At 31.7% G+C, this 21,744-nt stretch overlaps 2 protein-coding genes across 3 annotated transcripts in view; both read right to left on the reverse strand.

The window, feature by feature from the left end:
• LOC145963117 (uncharacterized) overlaps window positions 1-13,154 on the reverse strand; it is a 36,519-nt gene extending 23,365 nt beyond the window's left edge. The window contains exon 1 of the mRNA XM_083084787.1: window positions 13,005-13,154. The gene's annotated coding sequence lies outside the window, so the exon portion shown is untranslated. The remainder of the gene's footprint in view (window positions 1-13,004) is intronic.
• A 2,333-nt stretch (window positions 13,155-15,487) lies between these two features.
• On the reverse strand, window positions 15,488-18,130 carry LOC145963119 (uncharacterized). Of its 2 annotated transcripts, none has more exons than XM_083084788.1 (3): window positions 17,340-18,130; window positions 16,762-17,013; window positions 15,488-16,639 (listed from the first exon to the last, which is right to left on the reverse strand). In XM_083084788.1, exons 1-3 carry the CDS (start codon window positions 17,358-17,360, stop codon window positions 16,349-16,351), a joined length of 564 nt encoding a protein of 187 aa, XP_082940914.1. In that variant the 5' UTR covers window positions 17,361-18,130; the 3' UTR covers window positions 15,488-16,348. The 2 variants fall into 2 exon arrangements, with proteins under 2 accessions (XP_082940914.1, XP_082940915.1); XM_083084789.1 differs by having other exon boundaries at window positions 17,640-18,129.
• Between the last annotated feature and the right edge of the window lie 3,614 nt (window positions 18,131-21,744).

The raw sequence follows: 21,744 nt of genomic DNA on the forward strand, positions 1-21,744 counted from the left end.
TTTATTCTTACACCATTACGTATTATTTCCAGGCTATTACAATTATGATGTAATTTTGGTTCGCCTATTCGAACGTTTGATTGAAAATAATTTATTAGATAAATTTATTACCTGCTATGGATTGAAAATAATTTATTAGATAAATTTATTACGTGCTGTGGAAATTAGCTCAATTTCATTACGTAAAATCGATCGACATAAGTCGGTTAGATAATAGATAATAAGCAAGAGTAAGGGCGAGGCCGGCTCTCAAGCACACGATAGAGCCTTTAGTGTTTCTGAACAAAATTATCCTCCTTTGTTTGTCTCTTAATCAGTGATCGATAAAATATGCATGCAATCAATACTTTAATTCTTCGCATAAAAATGATAATAATCTTTTCCAGCGTTATATATTTATTGTTAAAAATTTTTATTATTACACTGAGAAAAATATCCAGTGAAAATTGAACGAAAAATCCGATGAAAAGGTAACAAACGGATATTACCGATCTCTTTAATCGGAAAAAAGAACCGATGAAGGCCGAAACAACCGATCAAAGATATCCAATCAGAAAGTTCCGATTAGAAAATATCCAATCAGAAAATTCCGATTAGAAAATATCCGATCTAAAAATATCCGTTTGTTACTTTTTCACCGGATAATCCGATTACATCATATCCGATCAATAGATCTAACTCTTAATCGGAATTTTCCTATTAAATTATCAGTGTAATTAGAACGGATTTTTTGAAAATATTCATTGATATTTAAGTCGTTCACAGGCTAAAGCGATTAACTCCATTTTTTGAATTTTTTAAAATTTTAATTCTAAAGCACTTGATTGATCAATCATGAACTAAAATTTTAAAAAATTCAAAAAATGGAGTTAATCGCTTTAGCCTGTGAACGACTCAAATATCAATGAATATTTTCAAAAAATCCGTTCTAATTACACTGATAATTGACGCCACAACACTTATATACACTGCTTCGATGAGGCCACGAGGCATAAGACGAGGCACGAGGCACAAGATGAGGCACGAGGCACAAGACGAAGCACGAGACAAAAGCTTACAAGCTCGTGCACGCCTAGTCTGCCTGATCGGTACTGTCGCCAGCATGACGCAATCGCAATTGCTTACGCGCACTATCGGACATGTTTGAACGGATAAATTGTATCATCGGATATATTTTAATCGGAAATAATACATTAAATCGGATATTCAGCTTGATCGGAAAAAATACTCTGTTTTTATCCAATCAAGTGCAATGTCCGATCATATTGTACATTAATTTGAAGGATAAATAAATGGCGGCTCATTATCCGTCCATATTTCAACGGAAATTACATTTCATCGGATAAAGATATCCGTCATTTCATCGGATAGTCCAAGATCCATTCAAAACCGATCGGATAAAGTGTTCGAACGGTTTTTTCCGATTAAAATTGCTGGATATTTTTCTCAGTGTATAAATATATATTTTTTTCTTATTAAGTATCTTTTGTTATTAAAATATGTTTGTTATTAATATCTGATATGTGTTCGACATCTATTTTGGTACTATATTATTTCTGAGAATTATATTTATAAATATATTTATATATTTATAAATAAATTTCGCTGTGTGTGTCTCGGTATTCTTATTCTGTTATCAAATGTAACTCCGGCTTAGAGGAAACTGCAAATTGGGATGCTTTCAGGTAGATCTAACCGCGGAACGTGTATGAAACTCAGAAATGTAGGAATTCTGTGGAGAACACAAGTATATGCGGGACAACAAGAGAATGTTCCTAGAAAAATTGTCCCATTTTGCATTTTGAACATGCATAAAATTTGATTTTTGTGATTTTTCATGTAAATAAAAGATAACAATAAATTCTCTTTAACGATGTTGAAGATGCAGATTTTTTTCGAGAAGATTTAGATCTTGGAGAATGATAGTCAAGTCTAAGGATTGCTGACATATTTGAATGTTTTTGCGACCTTTCGTCCATAAGATCTATTATAAAAAGAAGGACTGAAAATATTTCATGAAGTACGTTTCTTTTATAATCATTTATTCTTCTTATCTTTTAGAATAAAAATCACCACACGTAATAATGCAAAAAGTAGCGACATTATTAGCAGAAAAACTCTGACATATTTTTCTGTAGGAAGAGTTGTTAACCTACATATGCTGAGGCTTTCTTTCTCCTTTGATTAGTATTACTTCACATTTATATTGACAACTTTTCAATATTTCACCAGGGCAATCTTGAAAAATTATCATTTTTATATCTCAGGTATTTTCTATTTTAGGTGTATCACAAAGAAAAGTAAAGAATATGAGCCAGAACTACAAAGATTCCACCGATTGCAAATCTTAATTATTGGAATACCTGTAATAAAGAGTTACATGCAATAAAATATCGTATAAAAGTAGCATTATAGTCTTTTGCTCATTAATCAACAGTGTTCTTTTCATGAAATCGAAAAACGGATATTCTTTTATTTTACACAGGAAGAACGTATAATCATTGGAATTATAACAATGGAGCTTAAAAAGAATTGTATTACTTTTTAGTATAATGTTATTGTTAATTCTCTTCTATTCTTCTCACAATGGCAAGAATCATTAAACATACAGCTAAACATGAAGAAGAAGCAATAAGGGGATTAAAGTTTTTTTAAGTCTATTAGGTGACATTTGAAATTTTTCAAATCCTGAAAATAAATGCATTTCTCTACTTTTCTCAGGCAAAATTAAAGTCGAATTAGAAAAAATATTTAAAATTTCCTTCCATATTAAATTTCATAATCTCAATCATTATTATGCCGTTCGCATTAATTAAAATCGTGTTATTGAAGCACTGTCTCTATTATATAATTTGATTCACGTTCAACAATTGACAATGGTGTACACAATGTAACAATTTTCTCTATTCAATGAAATACAATGTTTTAATGCGAGAATTTGTGAGAATAAATTGGATGAAAGTTTAAGCCAATGCGATAACTTAGCAAGGAAGTGCGAACAAATATCGAAGTCTAATGGGGTGCGGCGTACATTCCAGGATTATCACAAAGTTTGCCGCCACACAGCTTGCTTCGGTCACAGACAGGATGGGTGTGTCTTGCGGTAAAGTACAAATGTTGCTACATCCCTTGGGAAACGTGCAGCTGTCCAGCAACTCTCATAATTTCACAGTATTATACCGAAAGATAGTGCAATTTTCAAACAAATGGGCTTTTCATGAGCCAATCAGAAGCAAAAAAAATTGATCACGCGATTGTTTAATTAATATTAATTTTTAAAATATTATTATATTAAAATTACTTTTTTTACTTTTAATGATAGAAAAACTGCGAGAAGACCTAAAGGTCTTTGTATCGACAAAATTGACCATGCACATTCTTTAAGATTTAAATCTTTTCAAGAAAATCTGCATCTCATTTTCAATAAAAAATGATTATTATTAATGTGTAAAATATTATTTTACATTTATGTATAAGTTTTCTTAATATATTCTTAATATAGCTTCATTAGAGTTATTCAAAATAATTTTATTTAAAGTAACATTTGAGATAATGTTTGTAGAGTGAAAATAAATCGTCGCTTCTCTTCGGGGTTCAATATTTAGTTACTCGATAAGATATCTAAAATAAAGCTGAAAAAATTTTTATCTATTTTCTGAAAATAAAATTGTATTGAATTTTATTTCAATTATAATTTCAGCGTTTTCATCTGTATGTTTTCTCTATCTCTATAACATTTATTTATTATAAATATAAAATGAATGAAAACTGGCTAATGTCAACAGAGTGTTTCCTCATATTTACATTCTAATTAAATGATAATTATTTTAATTAAATATCATGTTGAAAAAGAATTAGTTAACAAGCAAGACTCTTTCCAAAGCTGCAGCTTTACGAATACCGAGAATAAAATGAAACTATTCCGAGTTTCCCAACACTGATATAGCACGATAATAAAATTGTTATTTCAAGCATAAGACAAAGCGCACAGCATAACGTGATTTATGTCAGAATCATTTATGCTTTTGTAATAATAATTTGTCGAATAACAGTTGTTGTATAGTTTAAAAAAGATTGCAATTTTTCTAGATTATAAAAGATTCTAGATTATAAAAGATATCTAAAAAAAGAGAGAGAGAAACTTTTCAAAAGGAATATATTGTTTGCAAAGAAAATGGTGCTTCTTAAAAGGGAAGAAGCTTCAAAAGCATTATATAAAGTTGCATTTTCTTGAATATCTGTCATTAGAATATGCCAGTTTTCATGATGGCGTTTCAAATTGTTCTCAACGAAGATTTCTTCCGGACTCTATAAGTGGTCCGTATAATTACGAATCCATCACGATATTTTCACGTAATATAACGTGTGTATGACAACGACGATAAAATCTATGAGTGAGCGCATTGGATCGTGCGCCCTCATTCTTTGGAAACAATACCGGAGGTAGAATATATCCACTCTCAAAAAACAATGGATGTCATTCTGTAGCATCGATTCAGATATTGCTAAAAACATCACCTTATCTCCGGGATCTTCCGGCTTTATTTCAGGCTACATTTAGTCGAGTAATTACTGAAACTCGAAGAGAAACGGCGATTTATTTTTCACTCCCGATATTATCGAAAATGTCATTTTAAACAAAACTCTAATAGAGTTATATTGAGAAAATAATTGTACATTAATAATGATATAATAGTTTAATAATATTACTATTCATATAAATTATTATTATCATTCACATGAGATACTGTTTAGATTTGATATAACGTTATCATATTCCTCAGAAAACGCGAGATAAAAATCGCATATAGAATGAGCGCGTTGAACTATTCCAAGGCTTATGTTACCTTTATATCTATCGGTTGGTTTACGAATAGAACGAGGATAGCGGATAGTTGAAGAAGCTACGTTTTTCTTTTCAATTTTAGAAAGAGTATTCGCAGGAAATGGTTGTCTTGAGCGGTCGTGAGAAACGGAGGAAAAAAATCGCGAGAAACGATCCGGATGAAACGATGCACATATATGTGATTTTTTTCTATCATCCTACAGGTCAATCCGCAAAAATAAAGGCGAGATCGCAAACCTTCGATGAAAGTGCCTCATTTCATCTATGTTACGTATTATCTTTGGTAACACATTTTCACGCGAGATTCTATCTAGAACTGTTCGTTTTATCGAGAAAATGTCGAGAAAATGCTAGACACTTGCGTTGCTGCGAGAAATAAATTATTATAACCCATCTATTTGATATATGTGTGTATTTCTTAATTATATTTTGATGTAATTATTTGTAAAATTTGCATCAGTTTAGTATTGTCGATAAAATATGTAGGTAACCCTGACTTTAATAAGGAAAGAAATAAGGAAGACTACAATCGAAGAAAAGTTTAAAAATAGACATTGTACCGTTAAAGAAAACCTCTAATATACATACAGTTTCTCAATCTTTTCTATGAAAATTGGCCATTGAAAATCCGTTCTCTTGAAGGAAACGTCAATATTCGCATCAATCCTATTCTTGCTTTTTAAACTCGAGTCTACATGATGTTTTATATTTTTTGCTATCGTTCTATATATGTAAGGTTTCATCAATTTCAAAACATTTTGCAGTCTTCTCTTGTCCTACAGGGAATTCTTTTCGCTTCTGCGAACCTTGTGAAGTGCCTATCCTGTTTATACCTTTGAGCTAATAAAATTGACTTGCGTTCTCATTAAATGCTATTGAAAATACCGAGAAAACTTAATGAGTCTACTTTATCGGATAATCTCTGGTGCAGATATTATTAGCAACGTCACAAAACATCGAGGCTGCGGAAGATACAAGAAAATTGCAAAGCCTAGATGCAAATTTCGATTGTCCATCCGTCAGCTTTCTAATTAATCCCGCGACATGGGACACAATTAGACATAATCAATAGGGAATTTTTATTAATCTTTATGATTTTTTAGGAGAAAATCTGAATGCGTTATGCGAATTTTTACAATATTTTACACATAATAATAGGTATCATAAAGATTTTTTTACACACAGATCCTCGATTTTTATGACTCCTATAAATAACAATAGGAGTGTCAATGCAGGTCTATCGAAAACTCGTATCGTAAAATAAAACTATACGACTGCGATAAATGTGCAATATAACGGGCGATTAATGGCGATACCCGACGTCGACAGGAAGCGCAAAAAAATCACAAGTACCATCAGAATGAGAGTTACTCTGCGTTTAAGGCGGTTTTCTTTTTACCGAAGGCAGACTGGCAAAGAGAAAATCACGATAGACAATAATTAATGGAAACCGATTACGCTTGAGGGTATTCCGACTTTTTTTTCTTCCTTTTTTTGGTCGCAGAGAGAGAAGTGTTAGGTCAAACTCTTCTTCTCTCACTGATTCGATCCTAATGATATAATGGAGAAGGAAACGCGAACAGTCTTACAGTAATACCCGTAATTATTAAGTCGAGATTTACAAAAGGGGGTAAAAATTAATAAGATTGTTCCTGTTCATTTATAATTAAATCGTTCTGACGATCAGAGTCGACGTGAATCTCCAGGAATGTAAGGGAAAATCGATGTACCACGAAATGTGCTACTATCGATGGGAAATTTATGAGATATTATCTCGCAAGTTAATCCATGCTCCCATACCTAGAGATAACGAAGATGAAGGTAGCCTAGGTCCAGCTGAGGAAAAGATATATACAGGGTGTCCCAGGTATCTTCCGTCCAAAAAAAAAGGCAGATTCTCTGGCCAATTTAAAAACGATTTTTCCTCAGCGAAAATGTCGAGGGAGATCATTATTTTTTGCATATTCCCAATTTTTGTCATCATGTATCTTTCTAACTAAGCCTTAAATTAAAATTCTCTTAAAGTAAACTCTACCTAAAATTAACTAAAGAATGTGACTTTATTAATATTTTATTCCCATAAGCCTTAGTTTGCGAAAAACCCTTTATTTTCAATCGTTTATAACTCGAAAACTATTAGTGCCGCGACATTTTCGCTGAGGAAAAATCGTTTTTAAATTGGCCAGAGAATCTGCCTTTTTTTTGGACGGAAGATACCTGGGACACCTTGTATATATATGTATATGTATACCTAACTGAATTGAATCTCTTGTTACATTGAATTTGATTTCACGAATTTGATTATAGCGCGCGATTTCAAGCACTCCAAATTAAGCATTTATAATTAGCGACATTGTGTAAGTAATTTATTGCAAGAAAATGAATCGAGGCATTAATTAAAGCATAAATTATGAAATTTAAATCAAATTTCTCTCGAGTTTAATTTCCGAGCTATTGTAAAGAATTTTAAATTAACTTTAAATTAACATAAAAATCAACATTGTATTTGTATTAATAATTGCGACCAAAAGCTTGTTTCTCAATCTTGCGCTTAGCTAAAGTCTCTATACGGGTATAAAGTACAAAATTAAGCAATATTGACTGCATCTTTATACGTTACTTGGCTGAGCAACGAGAGCTAATAATAGCTCCTTCGAAAACGAGGGAAAAGATTGTAAGATTTGTAGAACGACAGAAATTAAAACAGTAAAGTACTACTGCAACGAACAAGACATCATTAGATGGATTCTTTGATGATGAAATTAGCAGCGAGCAGCGTGAATCTATCTCACGATCCTCTATATCTCCCTTTTTTCCGTTTCTTATCATTAGAGTAGCTTGCTGCTCTGAAAACTTCTTTTATCAAAACAAAGTTCTATCTTATCTATTTGCGTGGAGCTGCATCACAGTTTTTCATTACGTAAACCGTTTTCCACGAAAAAACTCCACATATTCCGTCGTGTACGTAGGAGGCTTGGTAATGGAAATCAGTAATTAGATTGTATTTTTAAACAGCGATATAGTTAACGGGGAAAAAGTTAATTGCAAAAAAGAGAGTGAAAAAATTGTAATATTAATTTGAAAATTTCGTTTGCGCCCTCTCAAATTATTTATGTATTTTTCGCTACCATTATTGGAAAACAATGAAGGCTAAAGTATTTACGTCCATTTAATTTTAAGTCTGAAAGTTTCAGCGATAATATTGTCGTGACGCTGTCGGTTGGACCGATGTAGTTATTCTCCGGGATACTAACAAACTTGTTACGAGAAAATGCACTTTTAGTGGCTTCCACTTTGCTGGCACCTCTCTCTCTCTTTTTGCCTCGAGACGCCATTAACGAATTTGAAGCATGCGGTTACTTTGGCATTCGCGAAAACAGACTCGATCTTTGTCGAGCAGGAGCTCGAAACATCCCAATCCAAGAACTAATAATTCTTTAAAGCTCGTTGTATCTGTCGATCTATATTGGAAGAAAGGAGGTCTTTGGGGAGGAATCAGGTTTGAATTACAAAAATTTCAATTTATTAGCAATGCCACTTTCTCGTAGAATTCTCGCTTGACAAAAGAGCAGAATGTAATGCCATGGAAATGTCTTTCATTTTTATCTACTCTGAGGGTAATGCGCGCTCATTCCTTTTTATTTAAAGCCCCACCATCGCTCGGGAAAATCCAAGAATAAGTGAGATTAATGTCTCTGGTTTGTGTCCTCGCGTAACCAATCGAATTATTTTCAAGCTGAAGCAATTTGCTAAATTCCATTGTCCAAATAAGATTAATTTCTCGAACGTGCAAATATGTAAGTATTCGCAGTATGATTCGATCGTGGAGACGTGCTTACAACCGTGTAAACAATCGGTCGTGACATTTATTATTTCGAAGCAATCGATGTCCGATCGACCGGCGCGAGTCGGCGTCAAAAGAGGAGGCGCCATCGACGTAATGAATCGAATATTTATGACGCTTGAATTTAACACGTGCACATTTTTTAATAATTTTTCGCGTCACGGGTAATAATGTCCTCTGTGAGACGATTAATAACAAACTGATCGTATGATATAAGGACAAATGCGTTAAAAAATTATTGATCGCGATACGAAGTCCTTTAAATCTTTTAATCTTCAATTTTACGACAGACCAAATATTGCATTTTATTCTCCAATTCTCGCGTTCCTATCGCGATTAAATATATAGAGTTTATTTGCAGCGAAGGTGGAATTTATTGAAATTACGCCAATTTCAACCCTTGCCTGAAACGCCCTTATTTCCCCGGAAAAATCGAACGTTCTACGTCATATCGGTCATAGTAGCCGGCCACATAACATTGTCTCTCCCGATGGCTGATCGAAAGTAGCCCGCGCACTGGCTGTTCTGCGAAATTACAGTTCGAGTCCATTTTTTATGAGACACAAAGTTCAATATCTCCTCGTCTAACGATCCAGACGAAGCTCCCTATGCTCCCTATCGCGAAGGTTCGCGCCGGCCAATCCTCCCTAGAGAGCCGCGCTTCAAAGTTATTAACAACCACTCGGATCCCACAAAGGGACTTCAACATCAAAGCTGATGTACATTTCACTCGTGAGTGGTCGCGCTAACAGGCGAGGCACAGAATTTACCTAATAGCACGATTATACAAAATCAACTCCATTTCTCTTATCCTCTAATCTTTCATACATTTAAACATATATTTAAAAGTATATATTTAAAAGGTATATATTTAATATATATTTAATATCTTCATTGACAATCTTCATTGACAATCTTCATTCAGTTCATTATTTCATCACAGTTACTTTCAAGGTCAATTTTAAGATTGACAGAGGCACTTTCAGAAAAAACGTTTAATACAAAAGTTTCTTATTTTTTCATGTACAATTCGAATCTGTAATAAAAAGTACCATGTTCCCCTAAAAAAATTCAACTTCCGATCCGGATGGCGTATTTCCGGTCGGAATCAAAAGTTGAAAATATCATCATTTGATAGAACGCACCCGATTTACTTAAAAATTGTTCGCGATTTTTTATAAAAGCCATTTATTTGTATTTTAAAAGGGGTGTACGGGTGGTCTGGGACACCCTGTATATTTAATAAGATACCTCAAAAATACGTTCTTCTAATAACAGATTCTCTCAGCCAATTTAGAATCGATTTTTCCTTAGTGAAAATGTATTTTTTTTGTGAATTTTCAATTTCTTCCAATATTTTTGTAACTAAATTTGAAATTAAAATTCTATCAGAGTAATTTTAAATTAACCGTAGTTTTATTAATCTTTAGACTTTAGAGCTTAGTTCGTCGAAAGCTTTTCTTTTTCAATGGTTTACAACTTGAAAACTATTAATGCTTCGATTTTCAATTTTCCCTAAGAAAAAATCGCTAAATTAATTAGAGAATCAGTTGTTAAAAGACCATCTGATAATTTTGAGATATCTTTTGTGTATATTCACGTTTTTTAAAATATCAAGTACATGAAATTCTCTTATAAAAATTTTCATATATTATATAATTCTTTTTTTCAATTTCTTTTTATTTTTTACTTTATGCTCCCGATAATGGAGATCGGTCTCTTTGTGCGCTCATGCTGCAGAGATTTGAAACAATCGATGGATTGCAACACCCTCGAGGTTTCATCGATCAGGTTCGTTAATCTCTATCGGGGATCAGAGATCACCGCAAAGATCGGCAGCATCAAATATCTTGTTCACCCACATCTCGTTGCATCATCAGATTTTCCAATAAAGGATAAAAATATCTCGCTTGCGTTCGCAGTTTATGGATTAAATTATTCGTAGCTAAATTTGAGATATAAATGTTGAGATATGAGCTTTAACAAAATTTAAATTCGCATATAAATATAAAAAAAATCCATCGAATGTTAAAATTTAAAAAAATTTTAGATGACATATAAATATTCTTATTGGAAACATAAATGCTTTTGAAAATTTCATAATAACGTGGCATTCTCATAATCATATAATGCATTTTTTGCGTATTTTAATTCTGTGATAAACTATTTCCATTCATTGGTTAATCCGGCAATTCCAAACAAAACACGCTATAATAACAGACATCCGAATTAGTTGAGGAGCTCAAAGAGAGTTTGGTTACACAAACAAAAGAGAAAATGTCGAAAACTCGTTGTTTGACGAGTATTCTCAAACACGTCGCACTACACGAATCCGAAGAGAAACATATTCGCATGTGACACGCAAAGGAAAAGTTTTTCTCTACCCATTCTTTTCGCTATTCGCTCATGTTTGATTCGAGTTTCAATGTTATTCAACTCATGTAAAACAGCAATTTTATGTTTTTTTATAAAGCAAAGTTTGTTATCGCGGATAATAACGAGGAATATATTGATGATTATATGTACAATAGCTCTCTTTTCTCTCGAAATATGTTACAAATATCACGTTAATGTGGAAATTGAAATTATAGGGTGATTTGTTACATATTTGCATATATTTTTTTCATAATTATGTAGTATATACTATGTTGTATATATCTTTTCATAATTATGTAGTATATTTGTTGTATATATTGTTTATTGAGGATATTAATTGCATATTATGGAAAATAACAAGCCAGAATATAAAGCTGCTGTGCGCCAGTTATATTAATTGAGAAGTAAAATTAATTAATTCAACTCATATGTGCATGATGTAACGCAACAAAAATCACAAAATCGGCATATGTACTCGATACTTATAAGCTTTACTTTATAAACATTTACTATCAAAAAACAACGAAAAATTTTCTAATCGATTAAATTTGATTAATAATTATTTTAATAAAAAAATTGAAAGCATGAATTGTGACGTTGTACGTTGTAAATTCAATCTGCATAATATATATATATATATAAATACACTAACAATAAGTTTTCCGAATGTTATATTTTACATATACGCTAAAGTTGAATAACAAAGTACAGAATTGGATAACAAGTATAACTCATGTATAATGAAATTGAGTTATAATTTTAAAATATTCATAAAGAACTTTTCTCAAAGACTTCTTCAAAAAAATGTAATGAGGTTCGACAAAACCAAATTGTCGTAAAGTAACGCATAAGAGTCGACTTTATATCGTTGCAAGGAAGTTTTCCGTTTCTTAAAATATCATCTACTCGCAAAATAAACTATCACTATTCTGAAAGACTCAAATACGGTGCCTCTAAGAAAAGTAAATAGAATCCATTTCCGAAGAAGAGAGTGATATTGTGGGAATCACCCATTTCTGAAGTATTTTCAAAAAGCTTCTGTTGAGATCTTCCTACTAATACGCGATATCTGGAATGAAATGCACAAATCATCTATTCAAATAATTTGCATACAAGTGTTATTATAATATTAGCAGAGAGATACAAATTTTTCTTTTGACACGCTTTCATTTGTAATCTTGGATCAAATATAATTTTTTTCCGTGAATATCTTCACGAAAAGATCACGTACTTTTATTAAAATTCTAATTGAAAGTTTAATTAAGAAATCTTGGAAAATAAGAAATGTAATATAGGCAAGAAAGACATTTCCCTTTAATTTTTCGCGTCATAAGATTATAATTTCGCGTCACGTCCGTAATTTTTCTTCTTTGGATTGCAGATACTACGAATTGTATGTGCCTATCTAATATTTAAATTAGTATTATAAAATATGAGATCTCTGATTTGACTATATAATTATGAAATATGAAAAGTTAACGCAATTTTTGCAATCAGCAGCTGAAATATTGTAAAAAAAATGCGTAAAGTCGGTAAAGAGTATAAGGAATTCTTGTGTTTTCTTGTAGATTTTATATCACCCCACGAGAAGGTGCACAAAGTAGACTGTCAGTCGTCAGGTAAGCACATCGATGTATATTGTATTATTCAATACGGTAACTAAGTATCATCGGACACTGTTCCTAGGTAGATATTAGATTCCAAATGTAGACGCTCTATGTTGCACGATATCGACCGTATATGTGTCTACTTTCGCAGTATGTTCTCGCCCTTCAAGATGATAACGCACACTTACGTCAAACGACATATTATCTTGCTATTAATTTCTATTATTCAAACGAAATTGACTTTTGAGTTGATGAGCCGCAAATACAAAATCACAATTTAAATGCAAAATTTTCAATCACGTGCAATAAGACAGGAAGATTTTGTATTTACCTCGGGCGTTAATTTCAAAGATGCGCGCTGATCCGTATTGAATCCGACTGGCTCTCTCGATGGGGGTTTTCTTTCACACGCTACCGTCAAAGTATTACCGTAATACCGAGGGAAAAGAAGGCCAAGACAGGGGAACGCGATCCGTACCCGAGAAAGCTCACCACGTGACTGGCGGGAATAGGTGTATCCCGCCGCTACCGGGAAAAGCCAAACAGAAATCTCCTGCAACGCGCAGACTCGTTAACGGGATGGAGTATGTCAAAATAAAACAAGACGGTGCTTTTATATCTCTTCATCTTAGCTGTGCTAGATCGGAAACATTCCGTTTAAGTTAATTTCAAAAAAATATAGCAATATGACGAACACACACGCAACAGATATAGCTTATTTCTATGAGACTAGGAAGGATGGAATTATTTTCGAGAAAACGTTGCTACAAAATTTTTATTTTTCAAGAAACACAGAAAAACATTCAACACAACTTAATATGAAGATATTTTATTTTTTTGAAATTTAATTTTATAAAATATCATATTATATATATATATATATATATATATATATATATATATATATATATACATATATACGTCATTCTATCACAGAACGAATGTTGGTTTTTGACAAATCGTTTTTCAAATAATTTATTTTGCATATTTCTAGAATAAAATTTTTTCCAAAATAAATGTTTCAGACAGATTTGACACATGATCGAAAAAAGTAAAAAAAAATGCAATAATTTTTTAATTTCAATTCTATAATAATCATTATAAAATTTTTAAAACAATAAGAGAGAATATATTTTATTTAAATACGATATCGCAATGCTATGATATCTATAGGTATTTAGAAAATAGAGGTAAAGAAATGAACGATTATGTGATTTAATTGTTACATACATAATTTAACAATTTAATATGTAACTCAACAGACATATGATAAATTATTATTATTTATTAAAAATATAATTTTTAGAAAAGCAAATACTAGAGAAAGAAGAAAGAATAAACTATGAATAATGAGTTTCACTTTTTTACTGTGCAAAAATCTATGTGATGTGTTCAATTCAATGACGTGATAGTAATGAATCGCATTATTTACCGTTACTTATATCTATAATAATAGTAAGATTTACAACTTTATATCTTAGATTTACAACTTTATGGTATTACTTAAATAAAATTAGTAGGATGATTGATAACGTACAATTAAATATAAAATAGAATCCATTAGAGATACTTGTAGACAAGAATTTGATGAAGATTGGAAAATAAGAGAAATGTTGCTGGATGATAATTTTATTAGAGAATTTTTATAATATAATTAAAAATATTAATTTTAAAAAAGTATTACTCTTTTAAAAATTTCTCTAATGAATCTTTTAATCTTATATTCTACTTTCTAGCAATATTTCTCTATAGCGTGCTCTAGTGCATAAATTTCAGCAAAATCGGTGAGGATACCACTCTCCTTCACAATTTTCTGAAAAGATTAAAAATTTGTTTATGATTTTTTGAAAAAAAACGGGAGACCAAACGTTTTAAATACAATACCAAACACTACTAATCAATAATCAGATTGGAAAAAAATGCCCAATAGTCAAAATGACGGGGGGGGGGGGGGGGGGTTAAAAGAAGATTAAAAATTTGTTTTCTGAAAAAACAAAAGACCAAAAGTTTACCAAAAGTTTTGAATATTATACCAAACATTACCAATCAATCACCAAACTGGTGAAAAAAAATTCCCAATAGTCAAAGTGGGGGAGGGGGGCTAACTTTCCTGAGGAATAAGACCATCGGTCTTTAATAGTATCTCGTCGGTGCGTAAATTAGAAATTTTTAATACTAACAGTGAATATATCGGAACACAGCCATAGAGAGAATAGTTGATAAGCACAGATATTATAGACATCTGTGTTTATAAGTGAGAAATAGGTGCCAATGCACGCTGGTACGCCTCTCGCGCTCAATCTTTCCGATGTAACGAATTATCCATTCGACGCTGAGTTCGGACTGTTGTATTAGTCAAATGTCGCGCATACTAGATGTCACCTGCGTCCTTTGCTCTCTCTCTCTCTCTCTCTCTCTCTCTCTCTCTCTCTCTCTCTCTCTCTCTCATTGTCAGAACTTTGCGTTTAAAATTTTCGCGATCAATAGTTTTTTCCTCGTATATATTCAGTAAATAATCATATCTATATAATTATATTATCGCTATTGCGCGAACGAATGCTAGACTTAAGAAACGCGATAAAAAAAAGTATCACACTCTTTTTGTCTGCGACAATATTTGTTTCTTATATTCGAAATATAGTATCGATCCTTTAATCAATTGTTCATGGAAAAAACTTTTTTATATAATTCAAAGAATAAAAAAATATATATAATTACTTTAGTAAAAGAAATACTTATTATAAGTGAATGTGTTAATTCATTCGCTATTATACATTATAACTTTTATAATACGATAAAACATACACACAATAATAAATCTTTCAAGGAAGATATAATATCACATGATTATTACAAACAACTTTTGTCATTTTCTTGTTCTAATTGTTCATCTTTTTTGTATGAATATATCCAATAATTTAGGGTGCGGTCGGAGAGATGTTAGGGATGAAGAGTTTCGAGTACGGTCGATGTAATATTTGAAAACATTTTAACAGTATAAATGACGTCATTGAAATGTCACGGATATTAGTTTCCAATGTTCCAGCCGGAGAGGTAGTACGTAAAGCGTTATTTGAATTCTCGTAAAACGCGGGAAATTGCGTGTATTGCATGCTTAGGAGTATCTAGGTAGTATTCTAGTTATCAAATAATATTACAAGTTATATAATATAAATATAAATTTCTGATTTTTAATACAATATGTATGATAACACACATGCAAATTAGTAAAAATAGAAACAAATTAATTTGAATAAAATTATTATTAATAGTATTACTTACATACCAAAAATTCGATTTAAAAGATGCACTACTGAGTGATGTTACTACTATTCAATATAATTTTCAATATTGTAAATATAATTTTTATTATTTTCATCTTGAAAGATTGTAACTATTATATCTTCATCATCATCATAGATATAATTATCACTATAAATACAATTATTCTAATAATAACTTTTTGCAATACATATATTGCAATAATATTTTTATTCATATTAATTATATTTATTATTTACAATATTTATTTGTTCAAATTGTTCAATGTTTAATTTAGACTGGTCGATTTGACTAGCATTAACAACATCGGTAACTCTAATTGATCATTTCATGGAAGCATTGTGAAAACAAAAATATTCAAAGCATTCGAGAGTGGCAACTCAACTGCATTCCTCATCTCCCATGTGGGCACGCGAGGGATGTGGAAGCGGAAGTGGCGGCAGAGACATCGGCAACTCTAGTCTTTGTAAATTTGAAAGGCGACACGTTCGATTCGCTTGAAATTTCTGCGTTTGGATTTTGCGAATTGTCTAAAGAAGCAATTACGACCGAATACGGTGGGGGATCTTCATACTTGTCTTCGTCGGATGCTTGAGGAGATGTTGATGTTGTTGTTTGCATAGTCACGGACGTGTAAGATGGTGGTAAATCCGCATGCAGGTGAGTCGGGTAGGTTGAATCTATCTGTAAAGATACATGGAAATGGTAGAGATTTGTTAAAAATGTTATACATTTGTAAGACATGTACATGGCTTGCAAGATATGTATCTCAAAAAATAATTAATTCGATATAGATCATCAAGTACTTGTCTGCGATTAATGGCCGTGATACTCGAGACAGTCCGAATCGCTGCTCTTCTTTGCTGCTCGAGTAACATCCTCGCGTGAGTCTTCTTCATTTTGTATCCGGTGTATCCACAGAGTAATAAGAAGAGCAGCGTCAGTATCGCCAAAACAATCCACATGTATTCCCATTGCAATAATATCGAAGCTACCATTGCTGCCGTCACCCACGCGATCAGGAGAGTAGCTAGTGTTCGACCAGAACAATCTGCATCCTGAAGATTTTGCATTTTGGGTATATTTTTCATGTAGTAAAGATTCACATCGTAAGAGGATACGCGTACTTGTGTGAAATCTATTTTCATTTTTATTTTTTATATGTTGATTTTTATCTTAATGATATATAACTAATAATCCCGGATCAAAGAATTGCAATCATTCTTATGTACTCGATAAAATACGAGACAAGGATATATATATATATTTGATATTTATTTTTTATCAGATTAGAAATATCGTATCGATGTGTATTGTATTTTATCGTTATATTAAATTATCGTTATATTAAATTATTAGCAAAAGAGAAAGATACAATACATACCAAAAGGACTAGAAAGAACATTTTGAATATGATTTGTAGAAAAGTCGTTCTTTCTTGCAATCGCGTTATTAATCGACCGGTTTATCTCATCAACGATATACTTATCTATGACGATAAAAAATGATCGAGCTGATACATAATAAAGTGCCACTTTCCATATTTCGTGTTTGTGTCTTGAAGAATATATTTGTAATAATTCGATGATTTCAGAGCGAACGAGATACTTTAATTGATGTTATGATCACATTTCCCTGAACGGTATTCGTCAGTGAACGTCAGCATTTTCCGCGAGATATTTACATTATTTTATGTCACTTGCGTTGCGTAATAAAAGGATAGAGACATCCAAATCCATGTCAACCCATTGTTTATCCGACAAAAAAAATCCGTGTATCGATAAAAAAATCAGGTTTTTAAACGTCAAATTCATGCAAATTGTACAAGCACCTTTAGCAATTTATATGCAATTGCTTTATTAATTAGAAATATTTAAAAATAATTGAAATTAGAATGTAGCGCCAGGATTAATGACCAAGTTCGTTTTAAGATCGAAACAGAGAAATAGAGCGATTCGAGAAATTTTCACGTCAAAAAAACACTTGTCACTTGCATATAAAAATTCTGATTGCCACTATCAACGCGATAATGATAAAACGGAAAGATGCTCGGACTTTATTTTTGTACAAAACTATATCTAGACCAAAAATTATTTAGGTAGTCCGTAGCTATCTATAGAAAACTCTGTAACGTTAATATCCGAAGAACAATATGACTTCTACCACGACGAGACTTTACGACAGCTTTATCGCTTACGCGATAAACGAATAAAATCTCCCACCACCACTCGATGCATTTATCACCTGCCATGACAGGTAAATGATTATATATATTTTCTTTCGATTCTATTATCAAAAGGCTATTATATAAAGAAGTATGTTATTCATTTATTATTACGTATTTATCAATATAAATATCAAAGAACAAGATCAATAAAGATATCAATAAAGATGTTGTAATATTTGTAATAGTAAATATAGACGATCTGGGATTATAAAGTTTTAGGACTAATCTTATAAAACGTACCCAACGCCATCTATCTCTTGCCACTTGAAATCTCTTGTATTAATTTGGTTCAGTGCAGTTCATATTCGAACCTGTTTTGTGTGACCTGTTTGTTTTATCTCGTCATGGAAGCGTTTATCAAACAACGGTACGCGATAAAGTTTTGTGTAAAATTGGCTAAAATTACTACAGAAACAAATGAAATGATAAAAAAGTGTAGAATGGGTTGAAAAAAATTCACCAAGAGTAAAGATACTCCGATTCTAAGAGTTAATGTTGAGAATATAATGTCATTCTCTGACTTAAGAAAAGTTAGGTCGATAGATTGATATATCGATAGATAGATAGATATAAGGCTTAAATTGAGACGCATGTATGCGAGTTAGAGACAATCATAAATACGATTAATAAAACAGTTAATTTCAATAAAAATATACTGTGTAAAGTTATATATAATTAAGAATAAGCCTTAATAACAACAGGTTATGGGCCCAGTGAAAGGATTGCAGCAATAAAGTGAGATAAGTAATTACGAGGTTATGTACATGGTCTTTTGTCCAAGCTGCATATTAATTTAGAAATGGCCCAAAATACGCATAAAACTAATTATTACAATATTGATCCATTAAATGGCGATAATTATGAAGCATGAAAATTTCGAGTTAAAATGATATTGCCTGAGCATAATGTTGAACAAATGATATTCGTTAAATATAGAGTTGAAAATTATGAAACGGATCAATTGAGAGAAGAAGCCAAAAGGAAAGAAAATAAATGTAAATTTATTCACACAGCACCAAGTCGTCTAAAAGTACTACTAAAACTGGACATTTTTTTGTCACAGACATAGTTTACCGACATCGTTAAGTCGACGGAAAGATGGCTAAAAGTCGTCTCATGACCCGAATTCAGTGACTTTTTAGTCTTGTCCATATGATGACTAAAAGATGACTTGATTCATTCTATATAGATTATCGACACTCGGTAGTAGGAATACTTCAATGCACGCAATAAATGGACTATTTCTCCCATTTATCCGCCTAATTTCTAATAATCCGTTTAATATTCTGAATCCCAACAAGAGATCCAGATTATTAAATAAATTATTTTAAATTCCATTTGTCAGAAATTAAACTGATAAACAGTAATGTCAAGAAAAGGATGCGGCTCACACGCATACAATCATTCTGCGTAGCATACGTATATGGCTCTCTCTGATTGATGCGTGCGAGTAGTATCCTCTTTCTGGCATTACTGCTCGTAAAAGGCAAAAATATGCTGCAGATCTTATATTAATTGCTAATTCTTTATATACATTGATAAATATTAAATACGAGATAAGTTAAAAGTGGCTCGCCGCGTAGCGGCAAGCGAAGAAACACGTGCCACATACTATTATGTCTCTTTTATGTCATCTTTTTCGACAAAGCGAAAAGATGTCTTTATAGACATCTTTTCGTTTTGTTGAAAAGATAACTTAAAAAAGACATCTTTTCGTTATCTTTTAGTATAATGTGCTGTGTGGGGATACTTGTACAGTGTGTAGATGATATGCAAATAGACATTATTCGTGATAAAGAAACAGCGTATGATATGTGGAAAAGCTTACAAGATGTCTATGAGAGAAGAAGCTTATCTGGAAAACTATTTTTACGAAGAAAATGAATGTCAATGAAAATGAATGAAGGAGAGGAATTTCTATCAAAATTCGACCACGTCTTGTGTCAACTGAAATCATCAGGTGCAGAGATAAAAGAAGAGAATGCTATTTGCACACTGCTCCTCGCACTACCAAAATCATATGAGACAGTGGTGACCGTACTCGAAAATATGGCTATTGAAACATTAGACATGAATTATGTAAAAACAAGGTTGAAAATAGATTCTGAAAAGAAGAAGGAAAATGATGGAGATCAAAGTGAGCCAACGAAGACAGCTGCATTTATGTCCAACAAATCAATAAAATGTCACAATTGTGGTGGATATGGACATATCAAAAAGTATTGTAAGAAACCATCTGAAGATCAACCAAGTTACAATAACTTTCAGGGTAATATATCTCAAGGAGTTAAAAATAGGAGAGGAAACAATCAAACATATAAGGGAAGTAAAAATGCTAGCAATCAAATTAGAGGACAGCGAGGATGGAATAATCAATCAAATTTTAAACGTACTGGTCACAATCAACAAATGAGAGGAGATTATGTAGAAATGGAAAATACTCATGAGGACAATATATGTTTCATAAGTAATAGAGATAATAACGTAGAAACTGTAAGTAATGAAAATATTCTGTTTTTTATCGACTCAGGATGTACTGACCATTTAGTAAATGATAAAGAGTATTTTAGTGATTTTATGATATTAAATAAACCGATAAAAATAGCAATAGCAAAAGATAAAAGTTATTTAGAAGCAACAGGAATAGGAAATATAAATGTGCAAAGTTACGTAAATGGAAAAAGAATTAAATGTATTAATGTGATTAAAAATGTATAATTAATGTGATTAAAAATGTTTTTTATGTTCCTAATCTAAGGAGAAATCTATTATCTGTTAAAAAGTTAGATATGTTTAATATAAAAATAGTATTTGAAGATGGTAAAGTAAAGTTATTCAATGGTAGAAGATTAATAGGTTTAGGTCTGAGAAGCAATTTATATGAGATATCTTTCAAACTAATGAAAAATGAATGTTTAAATATTGATAGAGAGGATGAAAAACTTAAACTATGGTATAGGAGATATGGACACATAAGCTATTCAAATTTAAAGAAATTAATAAATAATGATATGGTCGATGGCATTGAAAAACTAAATATAAATAAAGTAGAGTTTTGTGAATCTTGTGTAAACGGAAAAATGACAAAATTACAATTTGGAACAAGACATAAAAGTAAAGCTATTTTAGAAATAGTACATTCAGATGTTTGTGGTCCTATAGATCCAATATCATATGATGATGAAAAATACTTCGTTACTTTCATTAATGATTATTCGAATATTATTTGCGTATACATGATTAAAAACAAGAGTGAAGTATTTAGTTGTCTTAAAGAATATGTACAGATAGTGCAAACTAAATTTAATAAACGAATATCAGTTTTGCGATGTGATAATGGTAGAGAGTATGTTTTAGGTGATATGATTCAATATTGTAAAAGAAATGGCACTACTATTGACTATACAGTACCATACACTCCGCAGCAAAATGGTAAAGCTGAACGTTTTAATCGTAGTCTAGTAGAAAAAGCAAGATCAATGATAAATGAGTCAAAGGTACCAAAACAATTTTGGAACGAAGCGATAAGAACTGCTGCGTATATTCTAAATCGTAGTCCAAG

The sequence above is a fragment of the Camponotus vicinus genome, unplaced genomic scaffold, assembly GCF_025532165.1.
Source record: "Camponotus vicinus isolate PSW18456_S1 unplaced genomic scaffold, iyCamVici1.0 SCAF_12, whole genome shotgun sequence".
Lineage (NCBI taxonomy): Eukaryota > Metazoa > Arthropoda > Insecta > Hymenoptera > Formicidae > Camponotus > Camponotus vicinus.